General features: G+C 37.6%; 1 protein-coding gene across 6 annotated transcripts in view; it reads right to left on the minus strand.

The window, feature by feature from the left end:
• The window catches only part of LOC131432352 (bumetanide-sensitive sodium-(potassium)-chloride cotransporter), a 251,080-nt gene that overhangs the window by 51,096 nt on the left and 173,036 nt on the right, over window positions 1-26,948 (minus strand). For all 6 annotated transcript variants that reach the window (XM_058598569.1, XM_058598571.1, XM_058598572.1 and 3 more), the window contains 2 exons: window positions 17,438-17,958; window positions 16,674-16,788 (listed from right to left, as the gene is read on the minus strand). In XM_058598569.1, coding sequence (XP_058454552.1) covers window positions 16,674-16,788; window positions 17,438-17,796 — 474 coding nt within the window. In that variant the 5' untranslated portion in view covers window positions 17,797-17,958. The remainder of the gene's footprint in view (window positions 1-16,673; window positions 16,789-17,437; window positions 17,959-26,948) is intronic.

Here is a 26,948-nt window from a genome sequence, read left to right on the forward strand (position 1 = left end):
AGCAAAAAACGTGAAAATTTTTCTAAACTGGTCTCAAAACTACACAAATCGATAGTCATTATCAGTAGGCAACTAATCAAACCGATTCCGGCTATCCTGGTTCCCGGTATCCGGTTCCGGAAGTACCAGAAATAGTGGTCATATGTACCAAAATGGATCTCACTCACATTTCTCAGCGATGGTTTGACCGATTTCCACAAACTTAGATTCAAATGAAAGATCTTCCGGTCCCATACGGAATTCCTGAAATTCATCCGGATCCGTCTTCCGGTTCCGGAATTATAAGGTAAAGTGTGTTCAATATTGTACACCGTCACTTAAACCGGCGAAGCAAAAAACGTGAAAATTTTTCTAAACTGGTCTCAAAACTACACAAATCGATAGTCATTATCAGTAGGCAACTAATCAAACCGATTCCGGCTATCCTGGTTCCCGGTATCCGGTTCCGGAAGTACCAGAAATAGTGGTCATATGTACCAAAATGGATCTCACTCACATTTCTCAGCGATGGTTTGACCGATTTCCACAAACTTAGATTCAAATGAAAGGTCTTCCGGTCCCATACGGAATTCCTGAATTTCATCCGGATCCGACTTCCGATTCCGGAATTATAGGGTAAAGTGTGTTCAATATTGTACACCGTCACTTAAACCGGCGAAGCAAAAAACGTGAAAATTTTTCTAAGCTGGTCTCAAAACTACACAAATCGATAGTCATTATCAGTAGGCAACTAATCAAACCGATTCCGGCTATCCTGGTTCCCGGTATCCGGTTCCGGAAGTACCAGAAATAGTGGTCATATGTACCAAAATGGATCTCACTCACATTTCTCAGCGATGGTTTGACCGATTTCCACAAACTTAGATTCAAATGAAAGATCTTCCGGTCCCATACGGAATTCCTGAAATTCATCCGGATCCGTCTTCCGGTTCCGGAATTATAAGGTAAAGTGTGTTCAATATTGTACACCGTCACTTAAACCGGCGAAGCAAAAAACGTGAAAATTTTTCTAAACTGGTCTCAAAACTACACAAATCGATAGTCATTATCAGTAGGCAACTAAACAAACCGATTCCGGCTATCCTGGTTCCCGGTATCCGGTTCCGGAAGTACCAGAAATAGTGGTCATATGTACCAAAATGTATCTCGCTCACTTTTCTCAGCGATGGTTTGACCGATTTCCACAAACTTAGATTCAAATGAAAGGTCTCCCGGTCCCATACGAAATTCCTGAATTTCATCCGGATCCGACTTCCATATCCGGAGTTATAGGGTGCGTATTAGAAGAGTTTGTGTGTGGTGTTAGTTGGTGGCCGTACGAACCGACTTCGATTATACCGGTTCTCGGGTTCCGGTGCCGGAAGTGCATATAATAGGGAACCCATTTCGTTCTTTTGAGTATGGCTTACGCAATCAAAGCACTGTTTTATTCTGTATGTTATGCATAAACAATATCTTGGTTTCTTTAAAAAATCGAAGAGAAAATTTTTGAATAGAATACCACAATATTATATGTACATGAGAAAGGCATCATTACACCACTAGGTGGATTAAAACAGGTTTTTTTATGAGCTGTTGTTTAGGGCGCGTACCACGTGTTCGTTTTACTCGGAGTCAGAGTCGCCCGCGTGTAGGTTCAAAAACGAAAACGGTATTAGTTCCACCGGCATTGCAGTGATCTATCTGCATCGATAGTATGCCGCCCACGAGAATGTTTGAGAAACAGTAATCAGGTTTTACACGAACATGACATAACCTCACAAAATGAATCAATTTTGACAGCTATCAGTGGTTTGTTTATGTGTTCATTGCGTTCATTCTAATTTAAATACGTGTTATTATTCATCACGAGTTCATTTGTGATGTCATCTTGTAAAACCTAATAGAAAAACGTATTTAATGCACCTAGCAGTGAGATGATACCTTTTTTTATCAATCCGCGTGTGTTTTTTCATGAATATTCTTCGGTGTTCATGACATTATTTTAATGACCGTCGTTTTAAGCGTAGTATCGATAAGTAGTCAGCAACATTCAAACAGTTATTACTCTGAAAATGCTTAATTTTTTGCAGCGTGTTTTGCGGTGAGATGGTTGTTTACATGTCAATAACAGCTGCGCAATCGATTGGTTTCGGTACGATTTATCGTTTCAATGATGAGTCGAATTGATCCGGAAACGCGAAATAAAATTCTGCACACTTGGTGCTCAGAAAGTGGTGTCACTTTCTAAATTGCATAACGGGTGAAAGTGCACCACACCAGTGTCAAAAATATTATCGAGAAGTTCGGTAAGAGCCTTTCCATGAAGGATTTGCCCCGATCCGGTAGAAAAACGGGTCCCAGCCAGCCCGGCCGGAACTTAAAGGTGGTTGAGTACATCAGGAAAAATCCATCGGGGTCGACGCGGGATTTGACCAAGCAGTTCAATACCAGCATCGGGATGATTCAACGGATCAAAGTTCGGAACTCCCTGAAAACTTACAAGAAACAGAAGGTGCCGAAAAAGTCCCTAATACAGCAAGTTCTGTACAGAAAGCATAAGGCTCCTCCTCTTTTCTGGCCGGCTCCACCGAACTGCCCGGATCTTCGGTCAATTGAAAGGTATTGGGCAATTGTCAAGCGGCACTTTCGTAAGGAAGGTACAGTGTCCCAAAACATGCAGGAGTTCAAAAAAAACTGGACAGCTGCCACCAGGAAAGTCACAAAAGTAACTGTGCAGAATTTAATGAAGAATGTCAAGTCCAAAGTGCGAGCGTTTCACAGAAACTAGGATTTTCTTCAATATAATCAGTGAAATGCATAAAAATGTAATTTTTCTACAATATATCTAAAACTGATGTAAAAATATGTTTGTTTTTTTCGCTTTTTGCCTTTCTCTTTAGAAAGGTATTAACACATGGATCAATAAGTCCCGAGACTCAAGCAGAGATGGCGCTCGTAGTAAACCAGTAACCACGTCTTTCTAGAGTACTAACCTTTGCTTGAAACGGGTCAAAATTTTAAGTCGATCCGATCAGAAACAGCTGAGTTATCGAGGTTGGAGTAAAGTCGTTTTGTAGTTTGTTTAAAAAATGGAAAAAAAACGAGTTTCGTGTTTTGATAGAACATTGTTTTTTAATGGGTAAAAACACCGTGCAAGCGAAACAATGGATTAAAAAATGTTATCCGGACTCTTGTCCATCAAAAGCAACAATTTGTCGGTGGTTCGCCGAGTTTAAACGTGGTCGTATCGACACAAATGACGCGGAACTTTCGGGTAGACCTGTGGAAGCCGTTACACCGGAAAATGTGAGTAAAGTGACAAAAATTATAATGAAAGATCGTAAAGTGAAGCTCCGTGAGATTGCTGAGATGACACAGAAATCATATGGAAGTGTATTTACTATAAGCATTATTGAGCATTAAAGAGGTTTTTTCCAAGTGGGTGCCGCGATTGCTTTCGATGGAACAAAAACAGCAACCAGTCGATGATTCAGAAAGCAGTTTATCGCTATTTACTCGCAACAAAAAAGATTTCTCGCGTCGTTACGTGACCATGGACGAAACATGGATACATCACTACACTCCAGAGTCAAAGCGGCAGTCAGCTGAGTGGCGCACAGCTGGCGAAAGCCGTCCGAAAACGCAGCAGTCAGCTGGCAAAGTCGTGGCGTCAGTTTTTTGGGATACGCATGGCGTGATTTTCATTGACTACCTCGAAAAAGGTAAATCGATCAACAGTGATTATTATATTGACTTACTGGTGCGTTTGAAGGAGGAAATCGCAAAAAAACGACCGCACATGCAGAGAAAAAAAAATCCTTTTTCATCGAGACAATGCACCCTGCCACAAATCGATGAAAACAATGGCGAAATTGAACGAATTGGGCTTTGTTCTGCTTCCTCACCCCCCATACTCACCAGATTTACCCCCAGTGACTACTGGCTCTTGGCTGATCTTAAAAAAATGCTCTAGGGAAAAAGATTTGGCTCAAATGAGGAGGTCACTGAAACTGAAGCTTATTTTGAAGCGAAAGATAATTTTTTTTATAAACATGGTGTTGAAAAATTGGAAAAACGTTGGAACCATTGTATCACCCTAAATGGTTTGGTTTCCATTGTTAGTCTCAGGACTTATTGATCCATGTGTTAGAATTGCTGTTAAACCCGAATTTCGAACGGAGCATCGGAGACCCATAGTGTTATATACCATTCGACTCAGTTCGACGAGATCGAAAAATGTCTGTGTGTGTATGTGTGTGTGTGGACTTTTCGAAGATATTTGAACGCGCTCAATTTTCTCAGAGATGGCTGAACCGATTTTAACAAACTTATGCTCGTTTGAAAGCTACTGTCGGGCCATTGATCAAGTTCGAAGATCGAATGGCTGTGATGGTATATGTGACGTACCCGACAAAACACGTTGATTTTTACCGCTCTTATATATATATATATATATATATATATATATATATATATATATATATATATATATATATATATATATATATATATATATATATATATATATATATATATATATATATATATATATATATATAAGGGTGCCAAAATTTTGGGATCACCTCTATTTTTGGTAAGCTTTAGTGCTCAAAAGTGTAAGCACCTCGAAAAAAGCCTTCATGCAAAATTTGAGCTAAATCGGACATGTGTAAGGGATGCTGCCCGGTGGTAAAGGTTTGACAATTTTCGATCTTGAAAAAGCATCATAGAGGGGATACATGAAATTTCCAAAATCGAAAAATTTTTTTGATGCCGAAACTCTTAAAATTGCATGAAACGTCGAGATTTAGTGTTATCCCAAAAAATTTTTTTTTGAAAAAATCAATTTTGTGGGACTTTATATTTTTTCTAAGTCCCAAAAAATTTTTTTCGTGATGACACTAAATCTCGACGTTTCATGCAATTCTAAGCCTTTTGGCATCCAATTTTTTTTTCCATTTCGAAAATTTCATGTACTCCCCCCTATGGTGATTCAAGATATATGAAAATTCCACTAAGTGGACTGAGAAGGCATCACTGTTCTCATACAAATAGGCAACGCAAATGTCAAGCACTAGTTTGGAAAAATGACGCTGACTGTGTGACATAAACACTGAAGCATGCCTTTGTGAAAGTATGAAATATATTTTCATGAGACTGTTATGAAAGAAGAGAAAGGCATTATCACACCACTAGGTGGATTAAGAAGGGTTTTTTTTATTTAATAATATAATATAATTTTTAGCACACAGTGTATTGTATCTTGTCAGTAGGTCAGTTTCTGGTTTGAAAAGCACAGCACACGAGTTTAATAGGCACACACTGCAGGTATAGAGCAGCTCGTGTGCTGAGCTCGGACATCACTGCTTTTCACTGTGGAACACGTTTTTAACAGGCACTTTTTCGTCGTATTTCAATTTTTAATTTGCAGTCGCAAAACAAAACAAACACATGGCAGCTGTCAAAGATGAACTTGATTCATCGGCTGTTTAAAATGAGGTTAGTTTGACTTCACAAACGTCATCTCTGGGTCAGTGCCTTTTTGATCAATGTATTATGCACATCAGCGGCTGGACTGTTTATGGATTTACTTTGGGCACCGTTCGACTAGCGCGAGACACATGTTGATCGAAAACCGGTTGTTTTTCGTATTCGAGGAAAGGCAGAATATCATTGATGATGTGGGAGTACTGGATGAACGAGCTCAGCAATTTCCACCATCAACCTCAACAAACTTAACGATCAGTATATCCAAAATTCTCAAAGAAATACTTCCGAATATTCGCAGATACAAATAAGTTAAAACGGATCACAAAAGACTGTCACCTTAATATTAAAAACAAATATTGGCAGTGATTTGGAAACCATCTTGGTTGTCCTACGTCACCAGTTCGAACAACAATACCGTTTTATGTCGTATTTAAACCGTAGATTTTGTTGTAAAACTCTTCAAACTACGAATTTACGCGTTTCATGCGTTCGTTTTATAGAAACAAAATATAAAAAAACGACCTTGCATTTTTAAGGAATAAATATCATTTCCATTAGAATATAGGAATACTTCAAAATAGTGGGTCGTTCTTCCCGGTATGAAAAATTACCCACCTGGGTTTAACATGTTTCACCAGCCCTGGTTTTCAGGGAAAATCCCATAGTATGCAGTGTTGCGATTCAACCGAAGCTGTGAGAATCGAAAATGACATGAAAAGGTTTCACAATAACTTTCACTTGTTGGTACTCGAATTTGTAGTAGTTTTGGTTTCCAAAGAGGTTCTGTGATGTAATTACTTCGATTTGTCATTTTTTAATCACTATTTATTGCCAGGCGTCACAGATTTTCAATACATCGATGAAATAATGAGAATTGAAATTCTGCTGATGCTCCCTGAAGACGTTAGTTTGGTTTCGTATTGTCACAGAGGGAAGAGTGACGTAGGCAATTATTCTCTCTAATTTTTTCAATGAGAAACGAAAATGCTTCGTCTCTCTTCGTTTGTTCTGGTGTCGGTCATTTACGAATAAGACAGTAAAATATTGAAAACGAGGCTGTTGGATTGGATTCTTTCATTGAGAATGCGTGACAATTTTAGGCTCTGGGTGACAGCAGTGTTGGTGATTGCCGAGAATTTGACAGAAGCTGCTATATTGCTCTCTATGTTGTATACAACATTTTCAATCCGTTAGAAGATGCTATAAGAACTCGAGTCATTCAATGCATGAACCGCGAGAGAATTTGTCTACATTTCTTTGCTCCACTTTATACTCTGAGTATTTCACGGCCCTTGAAAAAAAAAAATACAGTCTGATAATGATCGTTGCTGTGTGGAATTTCCCAAGAGAGGATCGCAAGTTGACAATTATCGCAGAAAATCGAATCGATGGTTCAACTTGATGTTTCTCATACTAGGTTGCAATATTTCAAAACCCTTGCGTGGAGCATTCACATACATTTTCATAGACACAACTTATACAAAGGTTATATGCACATAGTAAGAATAAGCGGCAATAGTAAAATGATTCTATCGCAATTATCCACTGCCCATACAGAATCGGATCGCGAAACGAAAATAAGCGACCGTTTGTGGCTTCAGAGAGGATCCCACAGCAGCGTGCTAACCTTTGATTCTCAGAAATGTCATCGAAAGAAATTCGCTCTCGCACTGGTGTCTATTCTATGTTAAATGAGCCATGCCGGGTGTTTGTTGTTGCGATGTTATTAGTTTCTCTTTGATGGCACTGATTCAATCGTGTGAAGAGTGAAGAGTGAGCATTCTTTGATACGATGAAAGCCATCCTTGGTTGACAGTAGTGTTTCCAACGTATAGCAAATTTGAAATGTGTATGTGTGTGTGTTTGTGTGTGTGTGTGTGTGTGTGTGTGTGTGTGTGTGTGTGTGTGTGTGTGTGTGTGTGTGTGTGTGTGTGTGTGTATGTGTGTGAATGTGTGTGTGTATGTGTGTGCATGTGTCAAATAATCTCACTAGGTTTCCTCGGAGATGGCTGAACCGATTTTGACAAACTTATATTCAAATGAAAGGTCTTGTGGTCCCATACGAAATTCCTGAATTTCTTCCGGATCCGACTTCCGGTTCCGGAGTTATAGAGTAAAGTGTGTTCAATATTGTACACCGTCACTTAAACCGGCGAAACAAAACACGTAAAATATTGTCAAAACTGGTCTCAAAACTACACAAATCGATAGCCACTATCAGTAGCCAACTAAACAAACCGATTCCGGCTATCCTGATTCCACGTTCTCGATTAACAGGAGATAGTAGTGATATACTCAACAAAGGATTTTATTTGTGAGTAGAACACTTTGAACTTCCATTTGATGTAGTATAGCAAACCGAACTTTGACTTATCCATTCAATGTTTTTCACCGGAACCGAGATCATTAAATTCCTTCTCATATGCCCTTTACTCTCGGAGTACAACTGTGTGGGTTTTGTGGGAATTTGTTCCTTTCATCGTTTCGGAAAGTAATCATAATATTTTCAGTTATGCAACAGGAACTGTGCAATATTCCAGCCAACTCTGCAATTCAATTATATTCTAATTACTCGGCAGTCATCCATGCGAATTCGATGCTGAATCACTCATCTGATCGTAGCAGCCGATTCTGTACCGTTCCTCACGAGCGCACGTAAAGCAGGGCTTGCCAGAAGAAAAAAGTTCACTCCTGTTTCCTGTTCACCCGTTCACTGGCTTCTGTCTTATTAAACCAATTATACAAATATATACTGTAAAGGCAGTGAAATATGAAATATTTAGCTGTGAAATGATGGCATTGAATTGGAATTCGTATACCAATCGAATGTAAAATATGTTTGGAGTGGCAGTATTGGTATTATTTGCATTTCGGTGCCATCCGAGCGAGTGAAAGATTTTTTTCACGAATAAGCTCAAATTGTTTTTGGGAGGCTTTGATGCGCTTTTTGCAGGCTATTTTTCAATAGTCAAATGTAGCTCGTCTGACCTTACAATACGTTGTCGATACTGCATTAGTAATTGACATAAATTCTTGGAACCTGGAGCTCTACCTTTTCATCCGGTGTATCGCACCGTATGTGGCATACCGGTATGTGGTACTGACTGATACAACCCACCAGCCGTAGAAGATGAACTTTTACATTATCATCGAAGTTTTTATCTCCCGACTATAGCTCGGTTGGCTTCTCTAGTGGATATTGCAATGATACTCCCAAAATCATTAGCAAAATTCCAATACCCGTTGAGGGCACTTATTTCAAGAGAAACGTGAGTCTCGTTGGGCCTAGGGAAGCCGCCGTTCGATTCCTCTATCCCCATGATTGCTGAGTGAAAGCGGAAACCCGTAGTGCACAATGAATGGGTTTCGTTTTTTTTTGTTCCCTCCATAGCCTGCATAATGGACTGCCGTGATTTTTCAGAGACAGCGAAACGATTGGGTTTGATAGTAAACGTATGACAAAAACCTGCCTCATGCGACCCCTCAATTGCGATTAATTTTGTCTTTTCTACTTGATCAAATTTTGTTCGATGCTTTGGTGGTCTTTAATGACATCGGATACTTTCCACTAACAGAATTTATTTCTAGAAATCTGTTCTGAAATTCAAGAGCTATAAACAGAGTTGGACGAGGCGAAAAGTCTTTTTTCCCAAAACAGAAAAAACCTATCATAACCGGTGAAGGTAAAGAATGCGGGCATTTGTTTCGCAAAAATTACAGGGTTCTATGCAAGGCACGCTCGAGAACAATTTCTTTCAAAATGAACTAATTCTAAGGTTCATACAATAAATAAAAATATGAAGACGGTGATGGATGCACCAAATCAAAAAATTTAAAACTTATTCTAGTAAAAGTGCATAGATTGTTTGCGGTTGAGAGAATTTACAATCAGATTCTTTCATAATAAATTCTATTTTGATCCTTTTCCGAACATTTTTATATGGCAATGTATTTTAAAAATATTCTTTAACTGGAAGCCATTGTAAATAGTTTCAGAGTTACTTAAAAGATTAAATAAGAGATAGATTAGATACGAACTACCCCAAGATAACGTGGGTTTGCTGACATCGTAAATATATCAAAAGAACGTGTTGGCTTTATGTTACATAAGCATTTGACTATGAGAAAGCTCTGTTCAAAGTAGGTGCCGCGTTTGCTCACTGTTGACCAAAAACGAGAACGTGTTGATGATTCTAAGCAGTATTTGACCATGCTTAAACGTAACAAACCGGAATTTTTGCGTCGATATGTGACAATGGATAAAACATGGATTCACTCCGGTCATCTCAAAACGATCATCATCTGAGTGGACAGTAACTGATGAACCTCGTCCAAAGTGCCCGAAAGCACAACAATTGACTGGAAAGGTTATGGCCTCGGTATTTTGGGATGTGCGTGGTGTAATATTACAATCTTGAGAAAGAAAATACCATTAACAGTGAATATTATATAGCGTTATTGAAGCTTTTGAAGGCTGAAATTGAAAAGGAACGACCGCATATGGCAAAGAAAAAAAGTTGTTTCTTCAAGAAAACGCCCCATATCTCCAGTCAATCGAAACAATGGCAAAACTACATGAATCCACCGTTTTCACCAGATTTGGCTTCCAGCGACTACTGGCTGTTCACAGACCTGAACAAAATGCTCGTTGGTAAGAAGTTTCGCATGAACGAAAATGAGGCCTATTTTGAAACAAAATATAAATCGTTCTACAAAAGTGGCATTGAAATGTTAGAGCGATGCTAAAATGATTGCGTTGCTCTTTATGGAGACTACGTTGATGAATAAAGTTAATTTTGAATTAAAATAACCGTGTTCTCTTTGAATGGCCTGGAACTTTCCGTCCATGTGTTATGAAAATCTTTTTCGCAGCAAGAAAAAAATAAACTTCAACGATAAATTGTATTTTTGCTGAATATGCGTGCCTTACGTTTCTCTTATGTGAACTGGGCACTAGAGTGCTCACCATGCCGTACACTTCGATGAAAATATCTGCGTCTATCTCAGAGAATATGAGAGCTCTGATCTAGCACTTTGTTGTGATCCAGCGCTAGAAGTGAAAGAAAATAAAAACGCACTCGCATGATGCATGTACACTTTATATAACAGTGGAAAGAGAAGAGTTCTCATTGATGATGTCAGTGCAAGGGGAGAAATTACACTCGCTCTTCGCCACTCAGAGGAGATGGGAATTTCTGTATATAAACGGCATTTAAGCAAAAGTAGCGATTTTTGCTTGTGCATCGCGAAAATCCATACTATTAGCTCGCATATGTGGCCAGTATGTCCCGATCGGGAGGGAATCGAGGCAAGTCGAGTCAGTCATTCGCACAAGAAGCTGATAATGTTTGAGTGCAGGATACAGGGTGATGAAATCTACATAAAGATTTTCATATTTTATACTGTTTCCTGAAAAGTAACATTCTACGGTTACTGCACGAGCGATTAGAGTTGCGAAACTCGTGAAGAAACATCTCGAGTGGCGAGCTCTCTCTTACAATCATTCAAAGACCGACATTTAAATCGAGGCTGAAATCTTCTTTTCTCAAGCCGTACAATTGTTCACTCATTAAGTTTTTTTCTGCTGATTTACTGTTCACATCATATTTGTTAGTAATAGAGTAATTGATCCTGAATTGAATTTAGCTATTATTCATCGAAAAATTGGCGGTTTAATGCATAGAGTTCCGGTCTTCCAGTTGTCGCTAGTTTGAGCCCCAACCGGGAAGGATTCTTAGTGTTTTTTTTTAAATCGTAGCACCAGTCATGCATTGATTCTATACGCTATGCGAAGTCTGTTGAAATAGAAGGCCGAATTCCACAAACTAAATGTAATACCAAAGTATTTCATTGAAAAGTTCTCCACATGTCTATATAAACTTGTCATGAATACATTCGCTATGAACTATTCTCCGATAAATTTTTTATTCGGTGAAGCCCACTACTTGCGACTCAATGCCTACGTATTTAAAATTTTAAGCTTACTGTCTACTAAATATGAACTAGTGCTCACTGGTGGGATGTAGGGACTACTTAGGGAATCACTACTCTAGAGTAATGCCTTGAACTCAAACTCGGTGTTCAAACATATGTTCTAAATTAAGCTCACAGATTTGTGTACAACTTGCGACTCAATGCCTACTTATTTAAAATTCTAAGCTTACTGTCTACTAAATATGAACTAGTGCTCACTGGTGGGATGTAGGGACTACTTAGGGAATCACTACTCTAGAGTAATGCCTTGAACGCAAACTCGGTGTTCAAACATATGTTCTAAATTAAGCTCACAGATTTGTGTACAACTTGCGACTCAATGCCTACGTATTTAAAATTTTAAGCTTACTGTCTACTAAATATGAACTAGTGCTCACTGGTGGGATGTAGGGACTACTTAGGGAATCACTACTCTAGAGTAATGCCTTGAACGCCATCTCGGTGTTCAAACATATGTTCTAAATTAAGCTCACAGATTTGTGTACAACTTGCGACTCAATGCCTACGTATTTAAAATTTTAAGCTTACTGTCTACTAAATATGAACTAGTGCTCACTGGTGGGATGTAGGGACTACTTAGGGAATCACTACTCTAGAGTAATGCCTTGAACGCAAACTCGGTGTTCAAACATATGTTCTAAATTAAGCTCACAGATTTGTGTACAACTTGCGACTCAATGCCTACGTATTTAAAATTTTAAGCTTACTGTCTACTAAATATGAACTAGTGCTCACTGGTGGGATGTAGGGACTACTTAGGGAATCACTACTCTAGAGTAATGCCTTGAACTCAAACTCGGTGTTCAAACATATGTTCTAAATTAAGCTCACAGATTTGTGTACAACTTGCGACTCAATGCCTACGTATTTAAAATTTTAAGCTTACTGTCTACTAAATATGAACTAGTGCTCACTGGTGGGATGTAGGGACTACTTAGGGAATCACTACTCTAGAGTAATGCCTTGAACGCAAACTCGGTGTTCAAACATATGTTCTAAATTAAGCTCACAGATTTGTGTACAACTTGCGACTCAATGCCTACGTATTTAAAATTTTAAGCTTACTGTCTACTAAATATGAACTAGTGCTCACTGGTGGGATGTAGGGACTACTTAGGGAATCACTACTCTAGAGTAATGCCTTGAACGCAAACTCGGTGTTCAAACATATGTTCTAAATTAAGCTCACAGATTTGTGTACAACTTGCGACTCAATGCCTACGTATTTAAAATTTTAAGCTTACTGTCTACTAAATATGAACTAGTGCTCACTGGTGGGATGTAGGGACTACTTAGAGAATCACTACTCTAGAGTAATGCCTTGAACGCAAACTCGGTGTTCAAACATATGTTCTAAATTAAGCTCACAGATTTGTGTACAACTTGCGACTCAATGCCTACGTATTTAAAATTTTAAGCTTACTGTCTACTAAATATGAACTAGTGCTCACTGGTGGGATGTAGGGACTACTTAGGGAATCACTACTCTAGAGTAATGCCTTGAACGCAAACTCGGTGTTCAAACATATGTTCTAAATTAAGCTCACAGATTTGTGTACAACTTGCGACTCAATGCCTACGTATTTAAAATTTTAAGCTTACTGTCTACTAAATATGAACTAGTGCTCACTGGTGGGATGTAGGGACTACTTAGGGAATCACTACTCTAGAGTAATGTTTTGAACGCAAACTCGGTGTTCAAACATATGTTCTAAATTAAGCTCACAGATTTGTGTACAACTTGCGACTCAATGCCTACGTATTTAAAATTTTAAGCTTACTGTCTACTAAATATGAACTAGTGCTCACTGGTGGGATGTAGGGACTACTTAGGGAATCACTACTCTAGAGTAATGCCTTGAACTCAAACTCGGTGTTCAAACATATGTTCTAAATTAAGCTCACAGATTTGTGTACAACTTGCGACTCAATGCCTACGTATTTAAAATTTTAAGCTTACTGTCTACTAAATATGGACTAGTGCTCACTGGTGGGATGTAGGGACTACTTAGGGAATCACTACTCTAGAGTAAAGCCTTGAACGCAAACTCGGTGTTCAAACATATGTTCTAAATTAAGCTCACAGATTTGTGTACAACTTGCGACTCAATGCCTACGTATTTAAAATTTTAAGCTTACTTACAAATACTCTTGCGGAAATTGTAAAGGTTTTTAACCTTAACAATGTCCGCAAGTAAACTTGGGTACAACCTGTTGTGCAAGTTTAGAATGAACTTGCGCAAGTAAAATTGTACACAAGTTTCACACGGTGCATATTTTCTTTGTCCAGTTTGTCGGTCCTGAACCAGCCTTACCATTACCAATTAGCTGGATAAAACACAAGATTCGATCTTGGACAGTGTCAACGCATGCCAGTCATTGGCGAAACCTAGAAAGTTGTGCCCAAACAAAGGCATTTTTACCAGATTTAAATTTGAAAACATCTAAGAATCTATTACATTTCTCTAAGCAAAATTGCAGTATTCTGGTCAGAGCGCTGACTGAGCATTGTAAGCTAAACTATCACATGGCTACTATTCAGCGTGCTGAAAATTATTCGTGTGACCTTTGTGAATCCGATTACGGAACTTCATATCATTTGATATGCAACTGCCCAGCATTAACGCAACTACGCATGGGAATTTTTGGCTTCCCGTACATGGATGAACATAGTTTCAGAAAACTTAAGCTAAGGGATATCCTACAATTCCTTGTCCAATGTGACAAAGAGCTCTAGGTCGTGACGGTGGAGATTCTTGGTTTCCTAGGAAATCTCGAGTCGACCCTGCGATTTAATTGAGCTGTTTCTGAAATCCCCCATCCCACACATCCTTCCTTATTTTCCTATCCTCTCCCATCAGGAAATGATGTTAAACCCGGCAAGGCACAAATCTCCGAATGATTTGGGGAACGTGCCATCTGAGCCATTTTGTTCTGATCCTGATGATCCTACTAAATATGAACTAGTGCTCACTGGTGGGATGTAGGAACTACTTAGGGAATCACTACTCTAGAGTAATGCCTTGAACGCAAACTCGGTGTTCAAACATATGTTCTAAATTAAGCTCACAGATTTGTGTACAACTCTTGCGGAAATTGTAAAGGTTAACCTTAACAATGTCCGCAAGTAAACTTGGGTACAACCTGTTGTGCAAGTTTAGAATGAACTTGCGCAAGTAAAATTGTACACAAGTTTCACACGGTGCATATTTTCTTGAACACTATTAATACTATTTTCATTATTATACATGCGGTCGTATTCGACTTTTTGTCTATTTCGATTTCATGACTACTTGACGCATTCGACTTTTTGTTCTTTCTACCTTTCGTGCATCGACGTTTTGTCATTCGACCTTCTGTCATTCAAAATTTTAGTATATATTCGGCCGAACTTTTCACTTTTCACTTTTCAGCTTTACAGCTTTACAGTTTTACAGTTTTACAGTTTTACAGTTTTACAGTTTTACAGTTTTACAGTTTTACAGTTTTACAGTTTTACAGTTTTACAGTTTTACAGTTTTACAGTTTCACAGTTTTACAGTTTTACAGTTTTACAGTTTTACAGTTTTACAGTTTTACAGTTTTACAGTTTTACAGTTTTACAGTTTTACAGTTTTACAGTTTTACAGTTTTACAGTTTTACAGTTTTACAGTTTCACAGTTTTACAGTTTTACAGTTTTACAGTTTTACAGTTTTACAGTTTTACCGTTTTACCGTTTTACCGTTTTACAGTTTTACAGTTTTACAGTTTTACAGTTTTACAGTTTTACAGTTTTACAGTTTTACAGTTTTACAGTTTTACAGTTTTACAGTTTTACAGTTTTACAGTTTTACAGTTTTACAGTTTTACAGTTTTACAGTTTTACAGTTTTACAGTTTTACAGTTTTACAGTTTTACAGTTTTACAGTTTTACAGTTTTACAGTTTTACAGTTTTACAGTTTTACAGTTTTACAGTTTTACAGTTTTACAGTTTTACAGTTTTACAGTTTTACAGTTTTACAGTTTTACAGTTTTACAGTTTTACAGTTTTACAGTTTTACAGTTTTACAGTTTTACAGTTTTACAGTTTTACAGTTTTACAGTTTTACAGTTTTACAGTTTTACAGTTTTACAGTTTTACAGTTTTACAGTTTTACAGTTTTACAGTTTTACAGTTTTACAGTTTTACAGTTTTACAGTTTTACAGTTTTACCGTTGTACAGTTTTACAGTTTCACAGTTTTACAGTTTTACCGTTGTACAGTTTTACAGTTTTACAGTTTTACAGTTTTACAGTTTTACAGTTTTACAGTTTTACAGTTTTACAGTTTTACAGTTTTACAGTTTTACAGTTTTACAGTTTTACAGTTTTACAGTTTTACAGTTTTACAGTTTTACAGTTTTACAGTTTTACAGTTTTACAGTTTTACAGTTTTACAGTTTTACAGTTTTACAGTTTTACAGTTTTACAGTTTTACAGTTTTACAGTTTTACAGTTTTACAGTTTTACAGTTTTACAGTTTTACAGTTTTACAGTTTTACAGTTTTACAGTTTTACAGTTTTACAGTTTTACAGTTTTACAGTTTTACAGTTTTACAGTTTTACAGTTTTACAGTTTTACAGTTTTACAGTTTTACAGTTTTACAGTTTTACAGTTTTACAGTTTTACAGTTTTACAGTTTTACAGTTTTACAGTTTTACATTTTTACAGTTTTACAGTTTTACAGTTGACGGTGTTTAGTTATGTGCCAAATTACAACGATTTGAATAAAGTGCATGTAAAAACTACATTCGTCATTTGTTTTTGTACTCCATTCGGGTAAAACAATAGATTTGTAATGCTGACAATGTGTGCAAAAGTGCGTCCAAATCGGAGCAAGTCTATTCTATTTCTGCCACATGTTCTGCTGTTAATTTCTAAAATTGCTCAATTACTTTCTACTTTGAAAAACTTGTTCGAAGTGGTTTATCTTCGCCAATTTAAGGGTAGACGTTTTAGTAGTATTTTTAGCGCGAAGAGTTTTTAAAGTGCTAAGTAAACTACTTAGCATGAACAAAATTACACACAAAAACACCCCTTAGATATTGCTGGCAAATTCAACGGGAAACGGAAATTCCAACTTTCGTATATAAAAGAAGAAAGTACTGGAGCTTTTGTTCATTCTTTAAAACTTAGCAACCAGCAGACTGCAGTGAAAGAGTGAGAAAAAGAGAAAAGAACCTACCTTGTTGGTGATGGAAGCATGATGTAACTCATCCAACGTTGGCCGATTGTTAGCCTGGAAGGAGAGAATGTTCCGGTAGTTATCCACACGTGGCAGTGCTTCCCTCGTGAAATGTCTGTAAATGAACACCGGAGAGAGAAAGAAATATAAAAAAAACATTCATTCAACATTCAACCGGTATTCTTCATATGCTCGCCCTTCGCCCTTGTTGCTCCTGGTGACGCTTTCCGTTCGTTTTTACCCCCCTACACATCTATGTCACATAATTTGAGTGGTTTACGTCGCGTGGAACTGAAGCAATCAGGAAAAAGTTTTCACCGAAATACTTCCCCTAGGTTTCAAACCGATCCCGACTTCCGACACACTAACGAATGGCGTCATCAAAAGTATTCAGAAACATTCCTGACTGTCTAGCATGTGGGTATTTCTTTTTTCATTTTTGCATGCTTCAAACTAGCGATGAAAATTCACAATTTTGCTTAAATTGCTTCGACTGACTGGTTGCACTGTGTTTTCTTTTTTAGCTTCAGCTTTTCCGAGCTGATGCTTTCTGGGTTTGAATATGTTCGCTCACTTCCTACGTTTGATCATCAAATTAATTATATTCGATTACAAATTTTAGCCCTGCGATCTCTGGATTAGGGGTGCAATTCTTGGAAAACACGGACTGATTCGGAACCCTATTACTAAAATGATTAGCGGATTCTTCTGACCGCACCCTATTCAATGTACCCAACTCACACAACAACCCAGCCTCAACTCACCTGAAACTCCGAGCGTACTTATTGTCATCAATCAGGTTGTCCTCCTCGTCGTCATTCGAATCGGAACCGTTGTTTTCGTCCACCTTGAAGCGCGTGGTTTGCGAGTTTTTCCTCTCCTTATCCCGGAAGCTGGGCCTCAACGATTGTAGCCGGGAAGTTCTCCGTTTGACCAGCTCTTCCGGGAAGGTATCGTCGTCCGTGGTAGCGTCAGCGTTTCCATTCGGACCACCACCCGATTCTCCTCCGCCGCCGCCACCGGTTCGCTCGTCGTGATTAACTAAATTTACCTGGAAGCGGTTTGCCGACCCGGACCGGTGCATCGTGTTCATTTCCACCTCCTTGGGATTCGATTTGGACATAATTCAAGCGAACTGTGCGGCGCTGGGCTGCGATATTCGAAGGTGGATGTGTGTCTATTGTAAGACGATTAGGATTATGTGACCGCTTCTGCTGCGGGGGAAGATTGCACACGTCTTGGTTGATCCGTGAAGGTTGAGATTACACGGGCATGGGGGGAGAAGCTGAAACGAGAGAAGACAAGCGTGTCAAATTAGTACGTGTATCGCTTAGGGAAGTAATTAACATACTTCATTTGTATAAAAGATCGATTAGCTTGTTGGCCCCAAATAGGTTCAAGATACTGGACTCATTCTGATGTCTAAGATTAGATGTGGGATTTTGGGAAATCTAATGAATAAAGAAGCCTCTCGAAATGGTCTACGGATTCATCGTGAATAAATTATTTATTTCTGGTTACTCTTTGATGTTGTCAGCAGAATAAAATATTAGGACTGTTCACTTAACCAAAACTGGATTATACGTAACACTTCGAAAAAAAAAACCATCACACGGAAAACCCGTAGTTCACAAAATTACAATATTGTTGATTTATTTAGCATATCTGTTGATTTTGTCATAAACATTCGAAATTGCTGTATTCAAATGCTGTCACTTGGCGGAGAACGAAGATAGCAAAACGCAAAACTAAAAATCCTTTTCATTTCACTAGAAACGTTTCATGTTGAACATTTCCAATGGCAAATGGACGTCATTTTATGTCAGTTACGAAGTAGCCGTTTCATGTAAGTGAACGTATGCAGAAGAACATAAGAGTTAATTGTAAAGTTATCGCCCAATTAGCTTACTTTCTTCTATCAGTAAACTTTTTGAAAAAATTATCTTGTTGAGAATGATGACTCATATAAATGAGAATTCAATTTTTTTACCAGAGCAGTTTGGATTTCGTCATGAACATTCAACTACTCATCAACTTGTCAGAGTAACGAACATGATAAAATCAAATAAATCTTCTGGGTTATCCACTGGAGTTGCTCTTCTAGACATAGAAAAAGCATTCGACAGTGTTTGGCACAAAGGTTTAATAGCAAAAATGTCTAATTTCCAGTTTCCTATTTATTTGATCAAAATGATTCAAAATTATTTAACTGATCGTACTCTTCAGGTTAGCTATCAGAATTGTAAATCTTAATTGCTACCCGTACGATCCGGTGTTCCGCAGGGTTCGAGTGTAGCTCCAATCTTGTATAATATTTTCACTTCTGATCTTCCAAATCTACCCGTTGGTTGTCAGAAATCGCTATTCTGTGACGACACAAGTCTGTTAGCCACAGGTAGAAATCTAAGAGTGATCTGCAGTCGCCTACAAAGAAGTTTAAATATTTTCAGTGATTATCTGTCAAAATGGAAAATTAAACCAAATGCAGCAAAAACGCAATTAATTATCTTTCCTCACAAGCCAAGAGCTTCTTTTCTTAAACCAAACAATAGTCACATTCTCAAATTGAATGGCTTGGAATTGACATGGTCTGATCAAGCTAAATACTTAGGTTTAACGTATGACAAAAATCTCACTTTCAAGGATCACATTGAAGGAATCCAGGCAAAGTGTAATAAATATATTAAATGTTTGTATTCTCTTATAAACAGAAATTCTAAGCTCTGTCTAAAAAACAAATTGTTAATTTATAAACAAATTTTCAGACCAGCCATGCTTTATGCGGTACCAATTTGGTCAAGCTGTTGTTCCACCAGGAAGAAAACGCTTCAAAGGATTCAGAATAAAATTCTGAAAATGATTTTGAAGCGTCCTCCCTGGTTTAGTACAAATGAGTTACACAGACTCACAAATATAGAACCATTAGATGTAATGTCACATAATATTATAAGCAAATTCCGACAAAAATCGATGCAATCTTCAATTGAATCGATTCGCTCTCTGTATTAGTTAGTAAGTTAGTATACAAGTTCCTTTTCCCCATTACACAATACAAGTAGGTTTAGAATTTTCCCTACACAAAAATCTCAGAATTGCGGAAGCAAATAATGTCCTCATGGTAATAACCAAATCATATATATAATAGGGCTGAAAAGTCACCACTTGTGGCTGAACACCCAATTTAAATCTTAATAATTTAATTTTAACTCATATTCCAATTAATAGTTATTTAAAAAAAAAAAAAAAAGAGTTAATTGTTAGACAAGTTTTCCATGTACTGAATAGGTATTCTTACAGTATGAATGTTTTAATTTCATCTGCAAGTAATATATTTTCGGACAGTTCATGGCAATGTAATTAAAAACGCATAACGCTTAAAAATTTCTTGAATCTTGAAAATCTTGAAAACGGAATCAAAAAAGCTCTTCCAGCGAGGTATTCTACTAGTGGAGAAAAAATTCTTAATGCCCTGCAAGCTTCTCTCTTGGAAATATCAATTTTTTGTTGCATTTCTATATCATCTGTGAGTTGTTCTAGCGATGAACGATTAGCTGCCTCCCTGAAGAAACTAGCAGTAAAAATATTTATTGCAATAGGCGTCTTTTGATCAAATATCTGAATAATAATTGGTTAAAACAACTGAGACATGTTTTGCATTCATGCATACAGGTAACTTTGCTGGGATTGTGTCATTGCTCCGTGGCACGAGTGACACCTCATTGAAAAGTTTCATTTTTCGCTTAGGGTGTACGTCATTGCTCAACTGTAACGTTTCATTACTCGTTTGTGGTGCGTGTCCTTGCTGGATGTCACTGCTATACTGCCAGCACGATAAACAGAGATTTCCATCTCCTCTGTGTGACGAAGAGCAAGCAAAACTTCTCCCCTCGCACTGACAACTTCAACGAGAACTCTTCTCTTTCACATGTACACACCACTGTTGTATAAAGTGTGTACGCATCATGAGTGCGTTTGTTTATTTCCTTTTACCTCCTTCACTGAATCGCACCAAAGACATCATATTAACAAGATATCCAGCTCTCACATTTCCCGAACAAATCATTGGCAACAACATTTTTTGCAAGCATGGTCTGCATCGAATCTCGTACACAGAAGTAGGGGAGAGAAATGTCAAATTCGTGCGCGCCAAAATAGCAGCATTGCGCACCCATACAATTGACATGATATGTTGAATGTGACACCGTGCGATGGCGTTGCTGTACTGAAGATTGATTTCGCTCCAAGATGAGGGTCTGTTTGCATGTAAGTAACATGGGGCACGAAAAATTAGCAAAATAAAACAATGTATCGTTGAATTTTAGTTTTTCCTTGCAAATTTATCATAGCAAGGCCAGATCTACTCTCTATTAATTGAAGTTAACAGAAGTGTTCGCTCACCATCACGCGCCAGTGATCACTTGGGTGTATTTAGGTGAGAGCGATTCGTGTGAAGAGAATGTGATTCTGTCGCACCAGCTTCTTTCAACACAAGCAGGCACTCAAAGTCTGTCTAATACCGCTGACAGACATGTGATTACCGTACAATGATTTCTGTACAACGCTGTACGCGTACAATATCGATAATATAGAAATCTAAATATTTTGCGGTTTGAAGTGTATTCCTAGTAACTGATTCATGACGGATATAATCAATGCCTCTTTGAATTATAAAACTAATTCTGTGTGTGTGTGTTCATCGGATGACAGTTTCGCTCATATCAAATTTTATGGTTTTAAGGTACATTAATGACACGTTTGTTCTGGGATACAGGATTTTCTCTTCATTGTTTAAATTGTGTCCGTAATTTTGATGTTCTTCCGTAACATTCACTGACATAAAATAAAAAGAGAAAATGGAGGAAATATGAAAGACTTTTAGAACTAATTTCCGGAACAGAAGCACTATTTTTTGCGCAACGTAGCTGATTTCTACCAAAAAGGTGATGAATCACCAAATTTTGTTTGTAAAACATGCCAACTTTTGCAAAATCAGTATAAATATCAAGGTGATATCTAAGATATTCTTAGTATGTAACCATAAAACGGCATGGCACGCACATGTTCCAGAAAAATTCTATCAACATTTATTCTTTACGAAATTTTCATAAAAAGTCTTATGTTTATCATAAAGCTGATTTTGAAACCTTCTTGAATTTTAAATCATTCCGAAATAGATTTTACATAGGTTTGATACTTCATTTTGCTTCATAAACCTTATAAAAAATAGTCTACTAGACTGGAATAAAATATAGTGAATATGGGAAACAAATGTGATAAATGGAATTTCGATTGGTCATCAATAAGCATGCTGATTACACAATTGGCTTATTGATGTATTGGATATTTATTGTTTATTATTACCACGTGTGAATACAAAATATTATTCATTTTGTTTTTAAATCTCTTTCAACAATAAAATTACTTGTTATTGAATAGGAAACAATTACCCAATAGTGCTGATTTTATGTACAAATATGAATATATTGTTTTCCTTATGTGTATTTCAAAACATTATGAACATTTCTTGATTTGACTGTTTTTTTGTAAACATGCTACAACGTTGACAAAGTATATAAGTTTTAGGCTGCTTGGTAGCGTTTTACCGAGATTGTTTTCAAAAGAAAACGATGGTTGTTTAGTGTTTGATGTTCAGAGGAAGGAAATATTGTTTCATGAGTTCACCATCGCTCGCAAATGGCGCTGGTAGCAGTAAACAGTAATGTGATTTTGCACAGTACAACGATAAATGACCGTAGTACGGAAATCACTGTTGTATCATGATGCTCGCGTGATACCACCGTGATTCAGGGTGACAGACATTTGATTTCATGGTGTACAGTGATTCCGATATCACATGTCTGTCATAAGCATAATGGACACTGAGAAGAAGTGCGCTTTCCTCTTTGTGTGGAGCACACCAAATGTATTCGCAGTGTACAATAGAAACTTAAGCCCTGGTGTATCACTCTAGTGAAATGCCATCTCTTACGATAAATCATAAATGACAGTTTGTTTAAAACAACAATCAATTAGTTGTACCAAATTTTAACCAATCAAATTCAGTAAAACAACTATCATTTTAGTTGTTTTGCGTTTGCTGGCTTTTTCGTGCCGTGATTTACATCTAATAAGATGCACATAAATGGAGCGTCACAGTCAGAGCTGCTAAATGTCACTATCAACTAGCAACTTTACACGACGAAGATTGGAAAGTTTATGTCACTGGACTGCTGCCAACCAGGCTCTACCAATCATCATATATTGAGTGTCTGAGAGCCGTTCTGTCATAACCTTAATTTTCGATTGCGATTGATATTATCTTCATTTCTCCTGTCAAAATTGAATTAAATTCATTTACACCAATAAACTCCGAAGTCCGATGACTTTTTTTTGAATAATAATGAACTTTATCAATTTATGCTTATGTTAGTACTCTCATGGATTTTTTTAACTTCAACAGGGAATAGGAGAATGAAAGAGAAAAGCAAAAAAATCGTCTGTCTTTGACTGAGTATACTTCTACTTGGTCATAGAACTATCGAGTATCTCATTTGACGGACACTTTGACCGTACCGATTACAGTTGACGATGATTTTAGTCAGTCTGCCAAGGTCATTTGACATGACTGACAATTCGACGTGAACATTTCAAAAGGGCCTTAAAACAATTGACAGATTCTCTTTGTTTACTTTCTCTTTCGATTATATCTGCGTTATTACGCAATTGTTCGTTACATGTATGATACTATTACAAAGCTGGAGATATTTCCTTTCATTCTATATTCAAATTTGGTAAGTGAACGAGAAAATTTAGGTGTTATTAACAGAAGCGAAAGTAAACAGAGAGAATCTCCCATTGGTTTATGTGCCCTTTTGAAATGTTCACGTCGAATTTACAACTCTGGCCACAGTTCACGTAAATTTTCGTGCAAAAGCATGTAATATTATGTGACATTTTCAGTGAGCGTAGGCGCAATATGAAAATTTGTAAATGATTTGACTTTTGCTAATTCGATACTTTATCTAATAGTGAACCAAAAGCAATAAAAATTTAATAATTCTGGGAATTTTCAGGGATCGCGGCTCTATATGTTAAATTGTAAAAGTTTTGATTATTGAAAATTCGATGTTCTATTGATTGGTATATCAATAACATTGAGAATTGAATAGTTCCGGACATTTTCAGCGAGTGTGTCGTGTTTTTATTTGAAAAATTAGGAAATTTTTTACTAATGTGAAATCGATACTGTATTGATTGGTGAATCTAGAGAAGTGCGAATAGGATAATTTTGAATATTTTTAGTAAGCGTAGGGTGGTTCTATATTAACAATTGTAAACATTTTGACTTTTGCTGATTCCATGCTCTACTGATTGGTGAATCAATAGAAGCTCGAATTGGATAATTTCGAACATTTCCAGCAAGCAGTGTTGCTAAAAGAGCGAGAGCCCAATGCATGCAGCACATTCTCGAGCTAGTGCAAGGCGTATTCTATCTTACTCGCACTCCTCCGCGCACGCTTATGAGTCACTCACAAAAAGGTGTATTTTAAACACGACTGGTGTTTTCCTTTGAGTATGATGAGTGAGAATCAGCAGTCGTAAACACGTATTGCGAGTGGGTTACTGTTGCGAGTCAGCTCGCTCTATTTCAGATGTTGCCTGATCACTCGCCGAACGTCCGAGATGTTGGCTACAATATCACTTGGTAGGACGCTCTATTCTTACCACAGGGCTGGTTTGAAAGCTTGTATGTGTTCGCTCTAGTCAAGTACTGCGCTCCTGTTACTTCTGTTTATGAAATTCGAGTAAACAGTGTTGATATTGTTGAAACTGCTGCATGAAACATGCTTTGTTATTGTTTTTATTATTGTATTATTTGTTCATATTGATTATGAGCGAGCTTAACAACACTGCCAGCAATCGTAGAGTGGCTCAATACATGAATTTGAAAATATTTCGAATTCTTCTAATTCGATGTTTAAATAGTTGATTGATCAATAGCAGAAATATTTTGGACGTTTGAAGCGAGCGTAGAGTGGTGCAATTGAAGAAATTGTATTTAAACGCTTACATGTTCGATGAAATACTGATTAGTGCATCAATTGCAATTGAAATTTATAAATTTTGGATATTAAAAAAAAATTAAGCCAACCTACGATCTCTCCAAATGTCCGAAATTATTAGATTCGAGCTGCTATTGATTCACCCACCAAATCAACATCGCATTAGCAGACGTTAAAAGCTTTTCATATTAGCCACCCTACGTTCGCTGAAAATGTCCAAAGTTATCTAGATTGATTCTCCAACCAATAAAGCATCTAATTAGCATTAGTTAAAAACTTTGCAGTTTTCCCAAAAGAACCACTCCGAAATTATACAATTTTCAGTTATATTGATTTACTAATCAATAGAGCATCTTATTTGCAATAGCTCAAAATTTTCCAATTTTCCATTTATTGTCATATAGCTCATTGGAAATGTCAAAAATTACTCAATTTTATTTGCTATTGATTCACTAATTATTTACAATAGAATTAGCAAAAAACAAATTATTTTCAATTCATCATATTGAACCACCCTACGCCCGCTGGAAAGGTCCAAAATTCCCATACTCTGCTAAGCTATCCAAATACTGTAACGACCTGCCTCAGCTGACAAAGTTCGGTTCATTCGAAGCAACATCCCATGTTACTCGATTCGGATGTTCATGAATATACTAGTAACAGCAGGCTCTCAAACTAAATCATCGCACAGTGGGAAAAAAGTAATAAAAAAAAGCGACGACTTTATTTGAGGCTTCATACAGCTGACCACAAAGCATTTTTTTTGTGTAAAATGGTCAGACAAATCAATTTCACGTATTTAGAAGGACCGTACAAAACGCTATCACGTTCATTCCCTTTTTGTACTGGATTGTATGCAAGTTTAACTATAAATAAATCATGTTATACCGTTTTACCCCAATATTAATATAATAAATTGGAGTACGATATGACATAATTCAATTGCTCAGTAGGCTTGGTGCTTGAACAGTCAGGAAAATTTTCTTCACGTGTCATTTTTTCGTTTGTTCATAAAATATTGGAAAGTCTCGTGCAATTACCCATCGTTGTTGACGGCGTGGAAAGTGCCGTGGGCTAGTGCTGCTTGGACGTTTGGATCAGACATTTAAAGTGAAACAGTGGACCGGTGCTTTTTCCTCTCAGAGGTTTTTTGCACACGGAGGCACAACTAATCAACTTGTGGTCCCAGCGGCCGAGTTTTGCCACAAGTTATTCGTTAAGTATAGTGTTTTTTTCCCCTTCATTACTTTTTATCGTATATCTCTACTCTGATTACCCCCTATAATACGCGCGGAGAATCAGCCGCGCTATGACAAGTCCTTCTGATAGTACCCTTCCCCCCGCTGATACAATGGAGACAGATTCAAAATCTGCTCCAAACAATAAGACTACCCGAGTTAAACAGTATCCCGATGAACCCTCTATCTCGGCTGGCCTTTATGTGGTTTATTTCCGCACCGTAGAAAAACCACTTAATTTATTGCAAATTTCTAAAGACCTGACGTCACAATATACAACCGTGCAAAATATATTGAAAGTTCGCTCGGATAAGCTCAGGGTCTCGTTAACCAGTTTGAAGCAGGCTAATGAGATCGCTCGAAACGAGCACTTTACGCGGGACTACCGTGTTTACATACCAGCTCGCGAAGTCGAGATAGACGGAGTGATCACAGATCCAAGTCTGACATGCGAGGACATTCTCAAACATGGGGTTGGATGTTTTAAAGATCCCTTGCTTAAGAATGTCAAGATACTGGACTGCAAACGTTTGCATTCAGTATCGATCGCCGCGGATGGGACAAAGTCTTATCCCCACTCGGACTCGTATCGGGTGACCTTCTCCGGCTCGGCTTTGCCGAAATTCGTTCTCCTGGACAGGGTTCGTCTGCCTGTACGACTTTTCGTACCACGGGTAATGAATTGCACTAGTTGTCAACAGCTAGGACACACAGCTTCCCATTGTGGAAATCGGCCCCGCTGTTCGAAGTGCGGAGGGAGTCATGCGAGTGGCACTTGTGAAAAAAACATTGAAAAGTGTCTTTACTGTAACACAGGTCCGCATGATCTCCCAGCATGTCCAACGTATAAATTACGAGGAGATCACTTGAAGCAATCCCTCAAGCAACGCTCACAGCGCTCTTTCGCAGAAATACTGAAAAATGTTACACCACCGAGACAATCAACAAATCTCTACACTTGCTTGTCAACGGAC

Source organism: Malaya genurostris, chromosome 2 (genome assembly GCF_030247185.1).
Source record: "Malaya genurostris strain Urasoe2022 chromosome 2, Malgen_1.1, whole genome shotgun sequence".
Classification (NCBI taxonomy): domain Eukaryota; kingdom Metazoa; phylum Arthropoda; class Insecta; order Diptera; family Culicidae; genus Malaya; species Malaya genurostris.